At 50.6% G+C, this 17,377-nt stretch overlaps 1 protein-coding gene across 1 annotated transcript; it reads left to right on the top strand.

Annotated features, from left to right (window-relative positions):
• The first annotated feature begins 1,041 nt into the window (after positions 1-1,041).
• On the top strand, positions 1,042-16,453 carry LOC144597542 (uncharacterized). Its single transcript, XM_078407022.1, has 11 exons — positions 1,042-1,191; positions 2,609-2,734; positions 3,458-3,668; positions 4,598-4,660; positions 5,619-5,741; positions 7,351-7,550; positions 10,216-10,412; positions 10,628-10,779; positions 11,043-11,094; positions 12,474-12,571; positions 16,230-16,453. Exons 1-11 carry the CDS (start codon positions 1,042-1,044, stop codon positions 16,451-16,453), a joined length of 1,596 nt encoding a protein of 531 aa, XP_078263148.1.
• Positions 16,454-17,377: the final 924 nt, after the last annotated feature.

Here is a 17,377-nt window from a genome sequence, read left to right as displayed (position 1 = left end):
ATGCACAGCGGAGCCGGCCGTCTTCGGAGGCTGCGGGAGCGGCTGCGACGCGACGCGCCTTGGGCTTGGCCCGCTGTGGACCGTCCGGTGCGGCCTGCAACCACAACAACCTGACTGCGGGCGAGGCACAGCGGGAGAAGGGAAAGACATTGTGGCCTTCCATCACAGTGAGGAGAGAGAGGACTGGAGGAGACTCACTGTGATGGATGTTTCTTTGATGGATGTTTCTTTTTTGTGTGTTTTTGGGGTTGGGTGGTTTGAGTGCCTGTTTGATGCTTTTATTGTTGGACTGTGTTTTTGGGGGTTTTGGGGTGTGTGATTTGAATGCCTATTTAATGCTTTTATTGTTGGACTGTGTTTTGGGGGGTTTTTGGGGTTGGGTAATTTTGGGTGCCTGTTTAGTGCTTTTGTTGTTGGACTGTGGGTGATTGAATTAACATTTTGTTCAAGATGGCCGCGCCGTTGTGTTTGGCTGCCTGCCACTGTATGTTTCTTTTTTTTCCTGGTCAGATGTACAGCACTTTGGTCAACGTGGGTTGTTTTTAAATGTGCTATACAAATAAATTGACTTGACTTGACTTGACTATATTACTGCACTCACCCCACATTACTGCACGCACCCCAACATTGCTGCACTCACCCCAATATTACTGCAGTCACCCCAATATTACAGCAATCACCCCAATATTAATGCACTCACCCCAATATTACCCCTTCTGTCTCCTTTCTCTGTTCGTTTACTTATTTATCTATTTATTCACTTCTCTATGTTCTAGAAATCCCTGTAAAGCGTCTTTGAGTGTTTGAAAAGCGCTATATAAATGTAATGCATTATTATTATTATTATTAATATTACTGCAATCACCCCAATATTACTGCACACACCCCTATATTACTGCACGCATCCCAATATTACTGCACGCACCCCAATATTACTGCAGTCGCCCCGATATTAATGCACGCACCCCTATATTACTGCACACATCCCAATATTTGGGTTGCGAACGGGGTTGGTGCAGGGCTGACTGTGTGTGTGTGAAGATGTGGTGTGCTGGCCTTTGCCGTGACTGGTGTGGCCTTGGTCTGTCCCTCTGCAGGTGCCTGGTGTGGCAGGGGGAGTGGAGGAGTGAGCTGACTGCTGCTGCCAGTGCCCAGGCTGGGGCCACACTGGCTTTGGTCCTCAGCGGACAGGTAGGGGCCACCCCGAGCACTCGCCTCGTGTCACTTGCGAGGCATGGGCGCTCCTTTGTGGAGGAGGGGGCTCTGCTGTCACAGACACTGCTCTGGCAATACCCCCCCCCCCCCCCCCCCCGACTGTAGGGGAGAGGGAGACCCCTGGGCACAGTCCCTGGTTAGAGGGGCGTCACTCACAAACTGCACCGGAAGGTCAGCCTGCATTTGTGCTCGAGGGGCTGGATTGGGATTTGTTGCTGCCCTTTGATTCTTGAAGAGAAGGTGCTGTCGATGGACCTGTGAAGGGCAGACTTGCTTTCTGCTTGCCCATTGGCAAAGCTCGTTCAGCGTTCCTCGCCGCCTCACGGACTGCCACTGAAACGGTGCAGGCTTGTGGGATTTATTGCAACTGGATTGAATATCTGCAGTCAGCAATTCTTTCCCCTCCATCTCGTATTCCTGTCAGTCCTGAATACCCAAACTTACTTCAAAGGAAATGTTCTTACAAAATCCTAACATTATATAGACGTACTGCACAGAACCAGGCCCTTCGTCCCAGCTGACCTCTTTGCCCATCTATGCTAAAGGCATTTCTCCACATTAGGTTTGTACACTTCTATACCTTGCCTATTCAGGTATCTCGAAATGTCTCTTAAATGTAGTGGTTGTGTCTGATTCCACCACCTCTGGCAACAACTTGCCCCACAGATCTCCTTTAAAACACCTTCCTTTTGCTTTAAACCCATCCCCTCTTGTCTCCTATACCCCTACCACGGGAAAAAGATTCTATCTGCCCAAAATATGCCTTCGTAATTTTATATACCTCAATCAGGTCACCCCGCAGCTTTGATTAAAAGACATTGGATATTCTTCCAAAGTACTTAATTGGTTTTGAGGTGTGATTAAGATGCTGCCTGTCCCGCTGAGTTTCTCCAACATTCTGTGACCATCTTCCGTGATTACGGTAAATCCTTAGCAGCATGCAGCATGGCCTGAGGCAATTTATACTTCTCGTGATTTGGAGTGTTCAAATTAACCTCATGTTGCACTCTTTCTTTGGATCTATGCCATCTTTTCTCCTTCAATTCTAGTTCAGTGTGTCTTTTACAAATTAGAACGTAAACACAGCTTGTGTCTGCACCCACTCTGGGTGGACACAAAATGCTGGAGTATCTCAGCATGTCAGGCAGCAACTCTCCCGAGATGCGGTCTGACCCGCTGAGTTACTCCAGCATTTTGTGTCTACCTTTGATTTTAACCAGCATATGCAGTTTTTTTCTAACTCACTCTGCGGAGCTCTCTTTATTTGGCTGCTCCTTGGGAATGGGAGCCCTCACCCAGGCAGTCTGTGTGTGTCAAGCGGCATCCTTTCCTGGTGGTGGGACGCAGGGCAGGGGATGTTTGGAAGTGTGAGCGTGTGTCTTGTTCCTGGCAGGAGGTGGGAAGTGGCTTCATGAGCAGCACTCCGGTGTTCCCTGCCCAACCTCACCGGGCCCTGGATGCTGTCCTGGCTGATCTGATGGACGACATCTCTCCGCTGACTCCCAGCTTCCCTCCGGTGGTAAGTTACAGGGGCTTGCAATTGGTATTGATCTATGAATGTTATGTGTACCAAGCTACAGTGGAAACACTTTGTTTGCATGCTCACCACTCTACTGTAGATTCAGACTCTTGATCAGTACGGGTATCAGAGGTGATGGGGAGAAGGCAGGAGAATGGAGTTAGGAAGGAGAGATAGATCAGCCATGATTGAATGGCGGAGTAGACTTGATGGGCCGAATGGCCTAATTCTACTCCTATCCTTTATGACCTTATGTACATTAGTATTGCGGTTGGCTTGATTGTAGTCATAGTCTTTCGCTTATTGGATAGCTTGCAACAAAAAAACATCACCGTACCTTGGTACACGTGACAATAAACTAGACTAAATCAGACCACACACAAGTACAACAAGTTTGCAAAACAATAAACTAGACTAAATCAGACCACATACAAGTACAACAAGTTATGCAAAGAGAATAATGGCAGAATGCAGAATATAGTGTTACTGTTTAATACCGTTGGTTATGGAGAAACTCCCAATTTAAAACAAAATGTGTAGGGTCCACAATGAGGTAGGTTGGGAGATGTGCATGGGTTGTTACCTGCTCTGTCTGTCTCTGTCTCTGCGGGAAGGTGGGTTAGCTGTGAACCCACTGGTGGGCCTGAGCTGTGCCGTGCCGTGCCATGTCTGGGGGAGGGTGTGTGGGTTAGTCCTGGGCTGATGCTACCCTTCCCTCCACAGCCGGGTCTGACTGCCACCCAGCACGGGAGGAGCCTGCGTGTGGACCTACCAAAGGCCGAGAAGGAACCGTGGTGTCCTACAGAACCTTTCTTCACTCCGTCAAAGGCCACTGGACCCACACAGCAGCAGCATGAGGAGGGGGAGGAGGAGACAGGTGAAGCTCACAGCTTGCTTCAAGGATCCGTGCGGGGCAAGTTTGTTACACAGAGTGGTGGGTGCCTGGAGCACGCTGGCAGGGGTGCTGATGGAAGCAGATACAATAGTGGTGTTTAAAAGTTTTTGATAAACAGGGGTATGGGTTATGTGCAGACTGATCAGTGTTGGCCTTGGCATCATGTTCAGCACGCATTGTGGGCCTGTGCTGCACTGTATTCTGTTTCTGCCCTAGCTCACAATGTGGCTCAGTACAAATGCTGCCACATCTGCCTGGTCCAAAGAAAACTACAGAGGAGAATCTAGACTCTCGGCATTAGTAGGTGGGGAAAGGGGGCAAATAAAACATGAAGGCTTGAAGGGACTGGATGTTTCAGTGGTGGGAACAGCAAGATGCCATACTGCTGGGGAGGAAAGGATGACGTTCTGGAACAAGGAGGCAAAGCCTTCAATTGGTGGTGGTGATGTCCCACACAGCAAGATGGGAACCTGTAACTCTCTCCCCATAACCACAGGAGGACAGGGTTGGGTGAGGATCTTGCCACCATTTGGTGGTGGGAGGGGGGATGGGAGGTTGAAGCCATCCAGGGTCACCACCGCTGCTGCCTCAGGAAGCTGCTGTCAGCTGAGATCTTTGCACGTGGAGAAGATGTTTCCACTAGTGGGAGAGTCTCGGACTAGAGGTCATAGCCTCAGAATTAAACGACGTTCCTTTAGGAAGGAGATAAGGAGGAATTTCTTTAGTCAGAGGGTTGTGAATCTGTGAAATTCTTTGCCATAGAAGGCTGTAGAGGCTGTCGATGGATATTTTTATGGCAGAGATAGCTAGATTCTTGATTAGTGCAAGTGTCAGGGGTTATGGGGAGAAGGCAGGAGAATGGGGTTAGGAGGGAGAGATAGATCAGCCATAATTGAATGGCGGAGTGGACTTGATGGGCCGAATGGCCTAATTCTGCTCCTATCACTTATGAGGTGTTGGTGTGATAGCGCTGGTGACTGAGGCTTGCTGTTCTATTCCAGAGATCGACTCGGATGAGAGGAGGCTGCACAGTGAGTAAACCTTGAGCTGCAAACTTTCAGCGGTCTTTAGCTGGGAGGGAGGGAGGGAGGGAGGGGAGGGGGGGGAGGGGAGGGGAGGGGAGGGGAGGGGAGGGGAGGGGAGGGGAGGGAGGGAGGGAGGGAGGGAGGGAGGGAGGGGGGGGAGGAGGGGAGGAGGGGAGGAGGGGAGGGGAGGGGAGGGGAGGGGAGGGGAGGGGAGGGAAGGGAAGGGAAGGGAAGGGAAGGGAAGGGAAGGGAAGGGAAGGGAAGGGAAGGGAAGGGAAGGGAAGGGAAGGGAGGTGAGGTGAGCAATCGGCCTGGCTCCAATGCCCATCTCAGCACGGTGCTGGAAACTGCAGACTCGGCACCGAGAGTTACTGAGTGGAGCCCCGACACACACCTGATTCTCTTGATGTCTATGATTAGCATTGGATGGCAAGGAGGAGCTCCCGGGAGAATCCGCATCACAGGAAGGAGAGTGAGCACTCTGGGAAAACTACTGTCACTGCTGGAACCTTTGGATAGGTGGAGAAGGGTATTAAGGAGTGAAATAGCTCAGTTGCAGGCGTCTGAGGGTGTGTCACACATGCCTCGGACAAGGACTGTATGGGTAGCTGGAAGAGAACCCTTCCACACTGTCTGTCACGTGTGAGAGGCATGTTCTCTGGGCTCCCTCAGTCCCGCAGGCTGTGATGAGGCCATCTCCCCATCTACTGGACCTCTCCACTGGGAGGATGGTGACGTGCCTCTGCAGCGCACTCTCACATTTCACTCTGAGCTGAGGGCTGGTGCAGGTGTGTTTACCTGAGCTGAGGGCTGGTGGTTCAGGTGTGTGTACCTGAGCTGAGGCCTGATGCAGGTGTGTGTACCTGAGCTGAGGGCTGATGCAGGTGTGTGTACCTGAGCTGAGGGTTGATGCAGGTGTGTATACCTGAGCTGAGGGCTGATGCAGGTGTGTCGGTGTCCACAGCTTGTCCCAGCCCGCGCTGGGATCACGCCCTGTGCCTCAGTGACCCTGACACGGCCATTCTCATTGGAGGCGAGGGAGCAGGGGGCAGCTACAGTAAGGATGGGCTGTGGAGGCTGGAGATTGGTGAGTGCCATCACCTGCTGACGAGCGCCAGGGGCTTATGCTGGGGAGGGGGACCATTCACCCCAGCAGGTGTGTGCCAGCCCAACATGGACCAGGTTGCTTCCTCCTCCTGGTCGGTCACTCTAGGTCGCTGTTCTTCAAGGCCTCATCCAGGTGCAGTTTAAGCGCAGACACGGCTACCAGCTTTGCTTCTCTCTCAGGCAATGAGTTCCACACCCCAACCTTTTCTTGAGTGAGGAGTAACAAGTTCATACAGCACGGAAACAGGTGCTCCAACCCAACTTGTCCACTCCGACCAAGATGCTCAACTAAGCCAATCCCATTTGCCTGTGTTTGGCCCCTATCCCTCTTAGCCGTTCCTATCCATGTACCTGTCCAAATATCTTTTAAATTCCGATATAGTCCCCGCCTCAACTACTTCTTCTGGCAGCTCATTCCATACACCTGCCACCCTGTGAGTGAAAGGTTACCCATCTGATTCCTTTAAAATCTTTCCCCTCTCTCCTTAAATATATTTGTCCTCTGGTTCTTGATTCCCCTACTCTGGGTAAAAGACCATGCAGTCACCCTATCTATTCCCTTTGTGATTTTATACACCTCCATAAGATCATCCCTCGGCCTTCTGCACTTCCAAGAATGAACAGAGAAACAGTTTTTATACTTGTGAAACCGTTCCTCAGTCTCCTTTGTTCCCAAGAACCGAATGGCAGCCTGGTCAATCTTTAACAAGGGCAACATCTCCAGGGCTGTGGGCTACGGGGGGGAAGTGGGATTTATCTGACTAACTGCCAGGGCCTGGGTACAGCAGCCAGTGGGCTGAATGGTCCCTCGGGCGTTGTTAATGCACGGGTGTCTGGGCGAGGTTATCCATCACGCGGATGCACCTGTCACTGCTTGCCTGCACTGGAGACTGATCACCTGGGTGCTGGCCTCACACAACCCTGACAAGACAAACCATGGCACCCCTCCCTTGTTGAACACGGTTGATAAAACCATTTCACACTGGAATTGGAGGACTGCAGAGATGCCAGAGGAGGTACGGTGGCAGGAAGAGACGAGATCCTGGAGAGGCTGCACCACGAGTTAATGTGGACCAGTGCTCCCTCCATTTCCCTGGTAGACACAAAATGCTGGAGTAACTCAGCGGGTCAAGCAACATCTCGGGAGAGAAGGAATGTGTGACGTTTCGGGTCGACACCCTTCTTCAGACTGATGTCAGGGGAGGGGGCGGGACAAAGATAGGATGTAGTTGGAGAGAAGAGGCGAACTTCTTCAAAGTTGACATACCTTGAGGAGATTTGCACTGTGAATAGGTATGTCAACTTTGAAGAAGTTCTCCTCATCTCTCCAACTACATTCTATCTTTGTCCCTCCCCTGACGACCCAAAACATCCCACATTCTGTCTCTCCAGAGATGCTGCCTGACTCGCTGAGTTACTCCAGCATTTTGTGTCTACCTTCGATTTTAACCAGCATCTGCAGTTTTTTTCCTACACATCCCTTCATTTCCCTTCTTTCCCACTCCTCCCTCACCACAAAACCGACTTGATGTGTTCATGGGTTTAATCAGAATGAATGACCTCTGCCTTTTGGTCTTCTCTGCCTGCAGACGATGGTGACATTTTCTGGTTTCCCTTGGAAACGACTTCCACGCTGAACATCCCCATCCCCCAGTGTGTCCGCGGCCACTCTGCCACCTATGACCCCAACGCCAAACGGATTTACATATTTGGGGGAAAGAAAGATGGGGAATGTTTCAATAACGTCTACATCCTGGACACCTTGGCCTGGAAGTGGTCCGTGGTGATTGTAAGTAGGGACAGCCATTGACTCTGGATCACGGGAACGGGAGGCTGTTGATCCCTGGAGCCTGTTGCCACAGGAAGATGAGGGCACAGCCCCTCAAGACTGCATTCCTGTTCAGTGAGGCTTTGTTGTTCCGTATCCTAACTCCATCTGCCTGGTTCTGTCACCCTCAATCCCTAAAAGCAAGCAAAATCCATTGGCAAGATGGTGCCGGAGTGTTCATAAGTTCATAAGTCAAAAGAGCAAAAGTAGGCCATTCAGCCCATCGAGTTTACTCTGCCATTCAATTAACTCTTTACGTGCTGGCCCCTGAAGAGGATCTGCTATCACCTGATGCAATCACTCCACTCTTTCAATCCCTTTTCCACCAGTAAATCCATCACTAGTTCTAGCTGTACTAAATTGTGCTCTCTGGTATTATTCCCTTTGCTCTAACTTTATGGCTTGATTGTACTCGTGTATAGTTTGATTTGATTGGATTGGATAGCAAGCAAAAATCTTTTCACTGAATCTTGGTGCACGTGGCCATAATGGCAACATTGAAAAAAATCCACAGGTGCCAGATATCTGGAATAAAAACAAGTTACCGGCAACGCTCCAAGGCCAGGCCATGTGTGGAGGAGGTAGAGCAGGGAGGGAGGGAGGGAGCATTGTTTGCTGCAGTCTATTAACCAATGGCTCTTTGACTGAGTAGGAACAAAACTGCAGATGCTGGTTAAAATCGAAGGTAGACACAAAATGCTGGAGTAACTCAGCGGGTCAGGCAGCATCGCTGGAGAGACCGTTGGTCTCGACCCGAAACATCCACCCATTCCTTCTCTCCAGAGATGCTGCCTGACCCGCTGAGTTACTCCAGCATTCTGTGTCTGCCCTTTGACTGAGCCCTGTGTACTGGTTGTAACCATGGCTGAGGGGTTGGGGTCTGTGGGAGATGGAGCTGAGCGAGGATTGTGTGGAGCAGGGAGCAGTGTGTGGGCAGGGGTGATGCTACATACACCATGATCTGAACATCGTGGTTATCATTGGTTCAGCGGCCACAGGAGATCAGGAATTAAACAAAAAATGTTGCAGATGTTCAGGTCGAGAGAAGCGGAGGCTGGTTTCTGTTGACAAATTCCTCCCGCCATCCGTGGGTTGTGTCATGGTTTGACCTGAGCAGTCAGTCACACAGCATGGAAACAGGCCCTTTGGCCCAACTCGGCCTTCAGAGCTCGTCCCATTTGCCTGTATTTGGCCCATATATATTACTCTTCAATCTTTCCTATCTATGTAATTATAGTCTTCTGAATGTAATTATAGTACCTGCCACAATGACCTCTAGCAGCTCATTCCATACACTCACCACCCTCTGTGTGGAAAAAGTTGCCCCTCAGGTTCCTATCTTTTTCATTTTAAACCTATCCTCTGGTTTTAGTCTCTCCTATCCTGGACAAAAGACTATAATTATTTACCTTATCTATGTCCTTTATGATTTTATAAACCTCCATGAGGTTACCCCTCAGCCTCCTACGAAACATATAAGATCATTAAGGGATTGGACACGCTAGATGCAGGAAACATGTTCCTGATGTTGGGGGAGTCCAGAACCAGGGGCCACAGTTTAAGAATAAGGGGTAGGCCATTTAGAACAGAAATGAAGAAAAACTTTTTCACCCAGAGAGTTGTGAATCTGTGGAATGTTCTGCCTCGGAAGGCAGTGGAAGCCAATTCTCTGGATGCATTCACAGAGAGTTAGATAGAGGAAGATAGTTAAGGGATATGGGGAGAAGGCAGGCACGGGGTACTGATTGTGGATGATCAGCCATGATCACAGTGAATGGCTATGCTGGCTCAAAGGGCCAAATGGCCTCCTCCTGCACCTATTGTCTATTGATCTAATGTGAAAAGGCCCAGCCTGTTGAGCCTCTCCTTGTATTTCAAATCCTCCAGTCCCGGTTACATCCTGGTGAATCTTTTCTTCGCCTTTTCCAACATAATGACATCCTTGCTGTAGCTGGGCGACCAGAACCGCTCCCAGTGTGGTGTCACCAATCATTTGTACCACTGCATCATGATGTCCCACCTCCTGTACTCTGTCCACTATTTGCTGGAGGCCAGTGCGCCGTACACCACCTTTCCCACTCGGTCCTGTGCTGCCAGGTTTCGGCAACTGTGCCGTTGGGAGCCGGGGCATTAAACATAGAAACATAGGAAATAGGTGCAGGAGGAGGCCATTTGGCCCTTCGAGCCAGCACTGCCATTCATTGTGATCATGGCTGATCATCCACAATCAGTACCCGTGCCTGCCTTCTCCCCATATCCCTTGATTCCACTAGCCCTTAGAGCTCTATCTAACTCTCTTTTAAATTCATCCAGTGAATTGGCCTCCACTACCCTCTGTGGCAGAGAATCCCACAAATTCACAACTCTCTGGGTGAAAAAGTTTCTTCTCGCCTCAGTTTTAAATGACCTCCCCTTTATTCTTAGACTGTGTGGCCCCTGGTTCTGGACTCCCCCAACATGGGGAACATTTTTCCTGCATCTAGCTTGTCCAGTCCTTTTATAATTTGATACGTTTCTATAAGATCCCCTCTCATCTTTCTAAACTCCAGTGAGTACAAGCCTAGTCTTTCCAATCTGCAGCTGAGGTAGGTGGGGTTAATGGACTGCCTCTGCCTTCCTTCCATAGGGGAAGGGCAAGGTTCCCTCTCTGTCCTACCACAGTGCCGCCGTCTTCCAGCGGGAGCTATTTATATTTGGCGGCTGCCTCTTCCGGCCCCACCAGGGTGGGCAGATCTACAGCAACTCCCTGTACATCTTCAACCCCGAGCACGAGATCTGGTACCAGCCCATCGTGATGGGCGACAGGCCGCCGCCTCGCTGCGGGTAAGTAGCTCGCCGCAGCAGTCACGGATGGCCAGCGGGGGGCAGCCTGGGGCTGGCTCTCTCCAGCCGGGCGAGTGGTGACACAAGGGGAGGCCACCAGACCTGTTCTATTTGTCCAGTCAGAGTGTGGGGAGAGGCAGCAGGGGGGTTGCCCATGCCTCACTGAACTGTGCCTATGTCTCCCCCCCCCCCTCTCTCCCTCTCTCTCTCCCCAGACACTCTGCCACTCTCCTGAGCGACAAGCTGATCCTGTTCGGGGGCAGTCGGAGCCGTGTGTTCCTCAATGATCTTCACATCCTGGATCTGGGTGAGGAGATGCCGGCTTTGGGATTGGGAATGTGGGAGTTGGTGAGATCTGCTTTGTGCGGTAACCCCAGTGCACACATCTCCCGCCGCCCTGGTCAACCCGCTTCCAGACCTCCGTAGGATCATCTCCCCTCCTCCAATACCCCAATTTCTTTTTTTATCTCATGTCCTCTGGTTCCCAATTCCCCTACCCTGGGTAAAAGACCCTGCATTCACCCAATCTGATCGTTAACTAAGTATTATTAGGGATTGAAATACTCTATTCATGTAGAATGGTGTCCCTGTCTGCTGTCTTGAACCCAAACCCATGTCCATTTCTCCTAGGTTTCATGGAGTATGTTAATGTGCAGATACCAGGACCTCCTGCACCACGATGGTAGGTCCTGTCTTGGGTAAACACGGGGCTGTGGAAACTGGCAAGCAGTTCCTGTGTTCCTGAGGTGGTGTGTGACCTCATGGTGAAGCAATGGCTAGTTAGTTATCAGAGATCAGGGTCTGCTCATCGTAAGGGACTGATGTATAATATTGAGACTGCACTGGGAGTTTGTGACGGGACGGTGTAGAGGGAGTGTCACTCTGTGTCTGACCCTGGGGAGTGTGTGATGGGACGGTGTAGAGGGAGGGTCACTCTGTGTCTGACCCTGGGGGAGTGTGTGACGGGAGGGAGTGTCACTGTCTGACCCTGGGGGGAGTGTGTGACGGGACGGTGTGGAGGGAGGGTCACTCTGTGTCCGACCCTGGGGGAGTGTGTGACGGGACAGTGTAGAGGGAGGGTCACTCTGTGTCTGACCCTGGGGGGAGTGTGTGACGGGACAGTGTAGAGGGAGGGTCACTCTGTGTCTGACCCTGGGGGAGTGTGTGACGGGACAGTGTAGAGGGAGGGTCACTCTGTGTCTGACCCTGGGGGAGTGTGTGACGGGACAGTGTAGAGGGAGGGTCACTCTGTGTCTGACCCTGGGGGAGTGTGTGACGGGACAGTGTTGAGGGAGGGTCACTCTGTCTGACCCTGGGGGAGTGTGTGACGGGACAGTGTAGAGGGAGTGTCACTGTCTGACCCTGGGGGGAGTGTGTGACGGGACGGTGTGGAGGGAGGGTCACTCTGTGTCTGACCCTGGGGGGAGTGTGTGACGGGACAGTGTAGAGGGAGGGTCACTCTGTGTCTGACCCTGGGGGAGTGTGTGACGGGACAGTGTTGAGGGAGGGTCACTCTGTCTGACCCTGGGGGAGTGTGTGACGGGACAGTGTTGAGGGAGGGTCACTCTGTGTCTGACCCTGGGGGAGTATGTGACGGGACAGTGTTGAGGGAGGGTCACTCTGTCTGACCCTGGGGGAGTGTGTGACGGGTGGGTGTGGAGGGAGTGTCACTGTCTGACCCTGGGGGGAGTGTGTGACGGGAGGGTGTGGAGGGAGTGTCACTCTGTGTCTGACCCTGTATGATGGGACGGTGTAGAGGGAGGGTCACTCTGTGTCTGACCCTGGGGGGAGTGTGTGATGGGAGGGTGTAGAGGGAGGGTCACTCTGTGTCTGACCCTGGGGGAGTGTGTGACGGGACAGTGTAGAGGGAGGGTCACTCTGTGTCTGACCCTGGGGGAGTGTGTGACGGGACAGTGTAGAGGGAGCGTCACTCTGTGTCTGACCCTGGGGGGAGTGTGACGGGACGGTGTCGAGGGAGTGTCACTGTCTGACCCTGTATGATGGGATGGTGTAGAGGGAGCTACATAAGATGCTATATAAATGCAGATATTTTTGTTTCAGTCGCCACGCTGCTGTGCCTGTGGGTGATAATAAAGTCCTGATAAGTGGTGGCTACAACCTGACTGGCGCCCTGCACGATGTGTTCATCTTCAACACAGGTAAGGCAGCATCGCATCTGCCTGGCTGTCCTGACCCTTCACTGGGTGTGGGTGGTGGGTGGTGGGTGGCAGTGATTCTGACCGTCTGCCCATTGAGTGACTTCCGCAGCATTCTAGCTGTGGCTGTAGTTTCACAATTTCCGTTGGTTGTCGGTTGAGCAAAGAGGTGGTTGTTTGAGGTGGTCCTCCCCGTATCCCTAGACGGAAATGAATGGACCTCCAACCATGGTGTAACCAACGTGTAAGAAAGGGGATTGTTAACACTAAGGAACTAATAAACATAGCACAATAAGTAAGGAAATTTGTGTTTGGTAGATTATTTCTTTGTTGTAACAATGCTTCTTGGCAATAAATCTTATACCGTTGGAAAGCCTGTTTATTTCCCTTTTAAATGCTGCCACATTTGTAAGGAACATGCATTTGTGGGATGAGCAGCAGAGCTGAGTATGTGGGTTGCGCCCATGAAAAATCTGCCAAATCTTCTCTGCCAATGCCAAACAGCTTATTCTGCCATTGACTCTTGTTCGGTGTTGTTTGGTGGATTGGATGATTGAAGTCTGAAGAAACAAGACATATTGGCAATTTAACAATTTATTCATTTAATAAACAGGAGCCTCAGTAGCGTGTGGAAGAACCATACACAGCCACAACAGCCTGGCACCTCCTCCTCATGCTGGTCACCAGCCTGGTCACACACTGTTGTGGGATGGCATCCCATTCTTCAACCAGCATTTGTCGCAAGTCAGCCAACGTGGTTGTGTTGGTCACTCTGGCACGAACAGCACGCCCAAGCTGATCCCACAAGTGTTCAATGGGGTTGAGGTCAGGACTGCTGGCAGGCCATTCCATCCTCTCCACTCCCAAATTCTGGAGGTAGTCTCTGAGAAACCCTGCTCTGTGGGGGCGAGCATTGTCATCTTGGAGGATAGAGTTCGGTCCCAGACTGTGGAGATATGGGATTGCCACTGGTTGCAGAATCTCATCTCGATATCTCTCTGCATTGAGATTGCCTCCAATGATGACAAGCCTCGTTTTTCCAGTGAGGGAGATGCCGCCCCACACCATCACACTGCCTCCACCAAAAGATGTTACTCTATCGGTGCAGCAATCAGCATAGCGTTCTCTGCATCTTCTCCACACTTTGACCCTATGATCCAACAGTCGTAGGCAGAATCTGGACTCATCACTGAACATAACGTTCCTCCACATGTTCAGGTTCCAGTGCACGTGTTGCCGACACCAGCGCAAACGGGCCTGACAGTGAAGGGCAGTCATGGCAGGCCTCCTGGCAGCCCTATGAGACCGGAGATCGGCTGCGTGCAGTCTGTTCCGAATTGTCTGGGCAGAGAGCCGTCGGCCATATCATCCTTCAAACCTTGACTGCAAATCTGTAGAAGACAGCCTACGGTTCCTAAATGCTGACAGGGTGAGAAAACGGTCTTCTTCGGGTGTCGTCTTCTTGGGACGCCCACTTCACGGCCTGTCTCTGACATCCCCCGTTATATGGAACTTGGCCTTCACTTTGGAGATGGTACTAGGGCTCACTCCAAATAATGCCGCAACTTGGTTTTGCGGAACACCAGCTTGAAGTTGCCCTATCGCACGGGCCCTATCCAGATCAGTCAAACGTGGCATGCCGATTCTTGGAGCAGACACCTACTGACCACTGTAGCAGGCCCATGCTCACAGATGCTGCCAATCAGGTGCCAATCAGGCATCTGATTGTCAGCACCTGGGGGTACCAGAAGCTCAAAACAAGAGTCAATAGCAACAGCAGAATAAGCTGTTTGGCATTGGCAGAGAAGATTTGGCAAATTTTTCATGGGCGCAACCCATATACTCAGCTCTGCTGCTCATCCCACAAATGCATGTTCCTTACAAATGTGGCACCATTTAAAAGGGAAATAAACAGGCTTTCCAACGGTATAAGATTTATTGCCAAGAAGCATTGTTACAACAAAGAAATAATCTACCAAACACAAATTTCCTTACTTTTTGTGCTATGTTTAGTTAGACAAAGAACAGACAATAGATTGTCTATTCTCGTTTTCACCCAACAGCTAACAATAGCCTGTTTCCTTTATCATTGGTACTTTATTGCATATCTTTCATTCATTGTCCTTTATCTCTCCACATCACTGTCTATATCTCTTGCTTCCCTTATTCCTAACCAGTCTGAAGAAGAGTCTTGACCCGAAACGTTGCCCATTCCTTCTCTCCAGATACTGCTTGTCCATTGATTCAGTCATTAACTCTTTTCTTCTGCTTGTCCTCCTCATCTGCTGCCTTCCTTGAGGAGTCTCCCTACCTTCCACGGTAAGCGGTACATGTAGAGAGCTCTGGGAGAGGCCAGGTCCTTCTGCACCCCATTACAGGAGCATTTATCTCCTCTTGTCCGTTGTCAGTGGCACCATGGCAGATCATGTTCAACATGCAACATACACAGAATGGCACAGCACAGGAGCACGCCCTTCAGTCCACAGTGTCTATGGCAAACATGATGCTAAGTTAAACCGATCTCTATCTGCGCATGATCCATATACTTCCATTTCCTGCATATCCTATCTAAAAGAGTCTTAAGATGCCATGAGTGTAGGAAAAACACTGCAGATGCTGGTTTAAATCGAAGGTAGACACAAAATGCTGGAGTAACTCAGCGGGTTAGGCAGCATCTCTGGAGAGAAGGAATGGGTGATGTCAGAGGTGTTGCTTGACCCGCTGAGTTACTCCAGCATTTTATGTCTACCTTAAGATGCCACTATTGGGCTGAGTCCAGCACTCTCTGCAGCCTCTTGCATTCCTGTGCGTTGGAGTTGTCAAACCATGCCATGATGCAGCCAGTCAGTCAGGATACTTTCTGCAGTACACCAGTAGACGTTTGTTGGAGTATGCAGTGGCATTGCAAATCTCTTTACCCTTGTCAGGAAGTAAAGGGGCTGGTGTGCCCTCTACCTGCTCACGTCCATGTACTACGTCCAGGGCAGGTCTGACAAGATGGTAACCCAGGAGTGTGAAGCTGCCGACTCCACCACCAACTAGGGTCGCCATCTGTCCTGTATTAGCCGGGACATCCCGTATTTTGGGCTACATTGACATGTCCCGTACGGGACATCGTAATAGGAAAAAAAAATCTGCAGATGCTGGTTAAAATCTGTGCCTATCTTCCGGACAGTGTAGGTCCGGAGGCCCAGGTGCTGCCCAATGGAGGTTGCGTAGCGACCCGCCTCCCGGCCCGGGCGGCCGCCTTTGGTGGAGCGGGAGTACGTGGCCGCTGGCTGGGTGAGGTCATGTGAGGCGTGGGGCGGTGACGTCACCTTGTCCCTTATTTGGGAGTGAGATAGTTGGCAACCCTACCACCAACCTACCAATGAAAACTGGTACCTGGTCTCCTGACTTCCCCTTTATGGTCAACAGTTAGTTTGCTGGTTTTGTTGAGGTTGATTGTTGTGTATTTTCTGAGTGCCTACAAACTTGACTTCTGTTCATCGAGAGAAACCGGGTCAGCCTGTGAAGCGAGACCATTACCAATGCCCAGGGGTAGACTGGTTTCTGCGCTGCATGGGCTTGTAATACGGTCACCATTATTAACAGATTGTGATGATACTGAGTTAACAAGGACGTCACGCCTAGCACTAACTGGTTCCTCTCTCCATCCCAGACACCTACAGCTGGAGCAGTCTGTACCACCACAATCTCTGCTCTGTTCCAAGAGCAGGCCACAGCCTGGTGTATCTGAGCTCGAGCCAGAGCAGCACAGGGACCTGCCTCAAACTCCTGGTCTTCGGGGGTTCAAACAGCACCGGGCAATTCTACAATGACACTCTTCATGTCACTGTGGAGCTGAGTGAGGAATGCCCTGAAAATGCCTATCCACCTGTGTGAGACGGAAACATTGTGTCTGTGAACTGGCTGCTGGCCTGACCTGTAAATAATTAAACTTTGATGTTATAATGTACTCCTGGATCTTGTTTCCTTGTGTTTAGTGACTGGAGTTGTAGACCCAACAACTAATAGGGACTGCGTGGCTCCTCTGTGCTCGGGTGCGGGCGTTGATTTATTTGTGCTTTGTGAAGTGAGTTTATGGGTTGTGGTCATTTAAAGCAGTGAGTGCAGCTTCCTATATCCTGTCTGTAATCCTGCAGATCACAGTTCATAGTGAGGCCTGCTACTGCCAAGCTGTCTGGCACTGAGTTCCAGACTCCTGTACTCTTGAAACCTCTCCTCTAATCCTGTACAAATTACTTCAAACACTTTAATTCTCCTTTCCATTCCCACACTGACCTTTCTGTCCTCGGTCTCCTCCATTGTCAGAGTGAGGCTAAACATAAATTGGAGGAACAGCATCTCATATTTTGCTTGGGCAGCTTACAGCCCAGTGGTTTGAATATGGATTTCTCTCACTTCAGGTAGCCCCAGCATTCTCTCTCTCTCTATGCCTACCCTACCCAAGTCGCACCAGCTTCTCGTTTTCACCCAACGAACAGCTAACAATGGCTTGTTTCCTTTATCATTGTTACTTTTTTGCATGTCTTTCATTTATTGTTCTTTATCTCTCTACATCTTGGTCTATATCTCTTGCTTCCCTTATCCCTAACCAGTATGAAGGGTCTTGACCTGAAACGTCACCCATTCCTTCTCTCCAGAGATACTGCTTGTCCCACTGAGTTACTCCAGCATTTTGTGTATATCTTCGGTTTAAAGCAGCAAGTAAGTTCCTTCTTACTTCAAATCTTTTGTTTATCCAACCCTGCTTTTTGACCCTCTGTGCCAAGGTAAACAACATGGCATCTCAGGCCAGCACATAAC

This window comes from Rhinoraja longicauda, chromosome 10, assembly GCF_053455715.1.
Source record: "Rhinoraja longicauda isolate Sanriku21f chromosome 10, sRhiLon1.1, whole genome shotgun sequence".
NCBI classification, from domain to species: domain Eukaryota; kingdom Metazoa; phylum Chordata; class Chondrichthyes; order Rajiformes; family Arhynchobatidae; genus Rhinoraja; species Rhinoraja longicauda.
The sequence above is the reverse complement of the archived record's forward strand: the minus strand, read 5'-3'. Positions and strand labels throughout refer to the sequence as shown.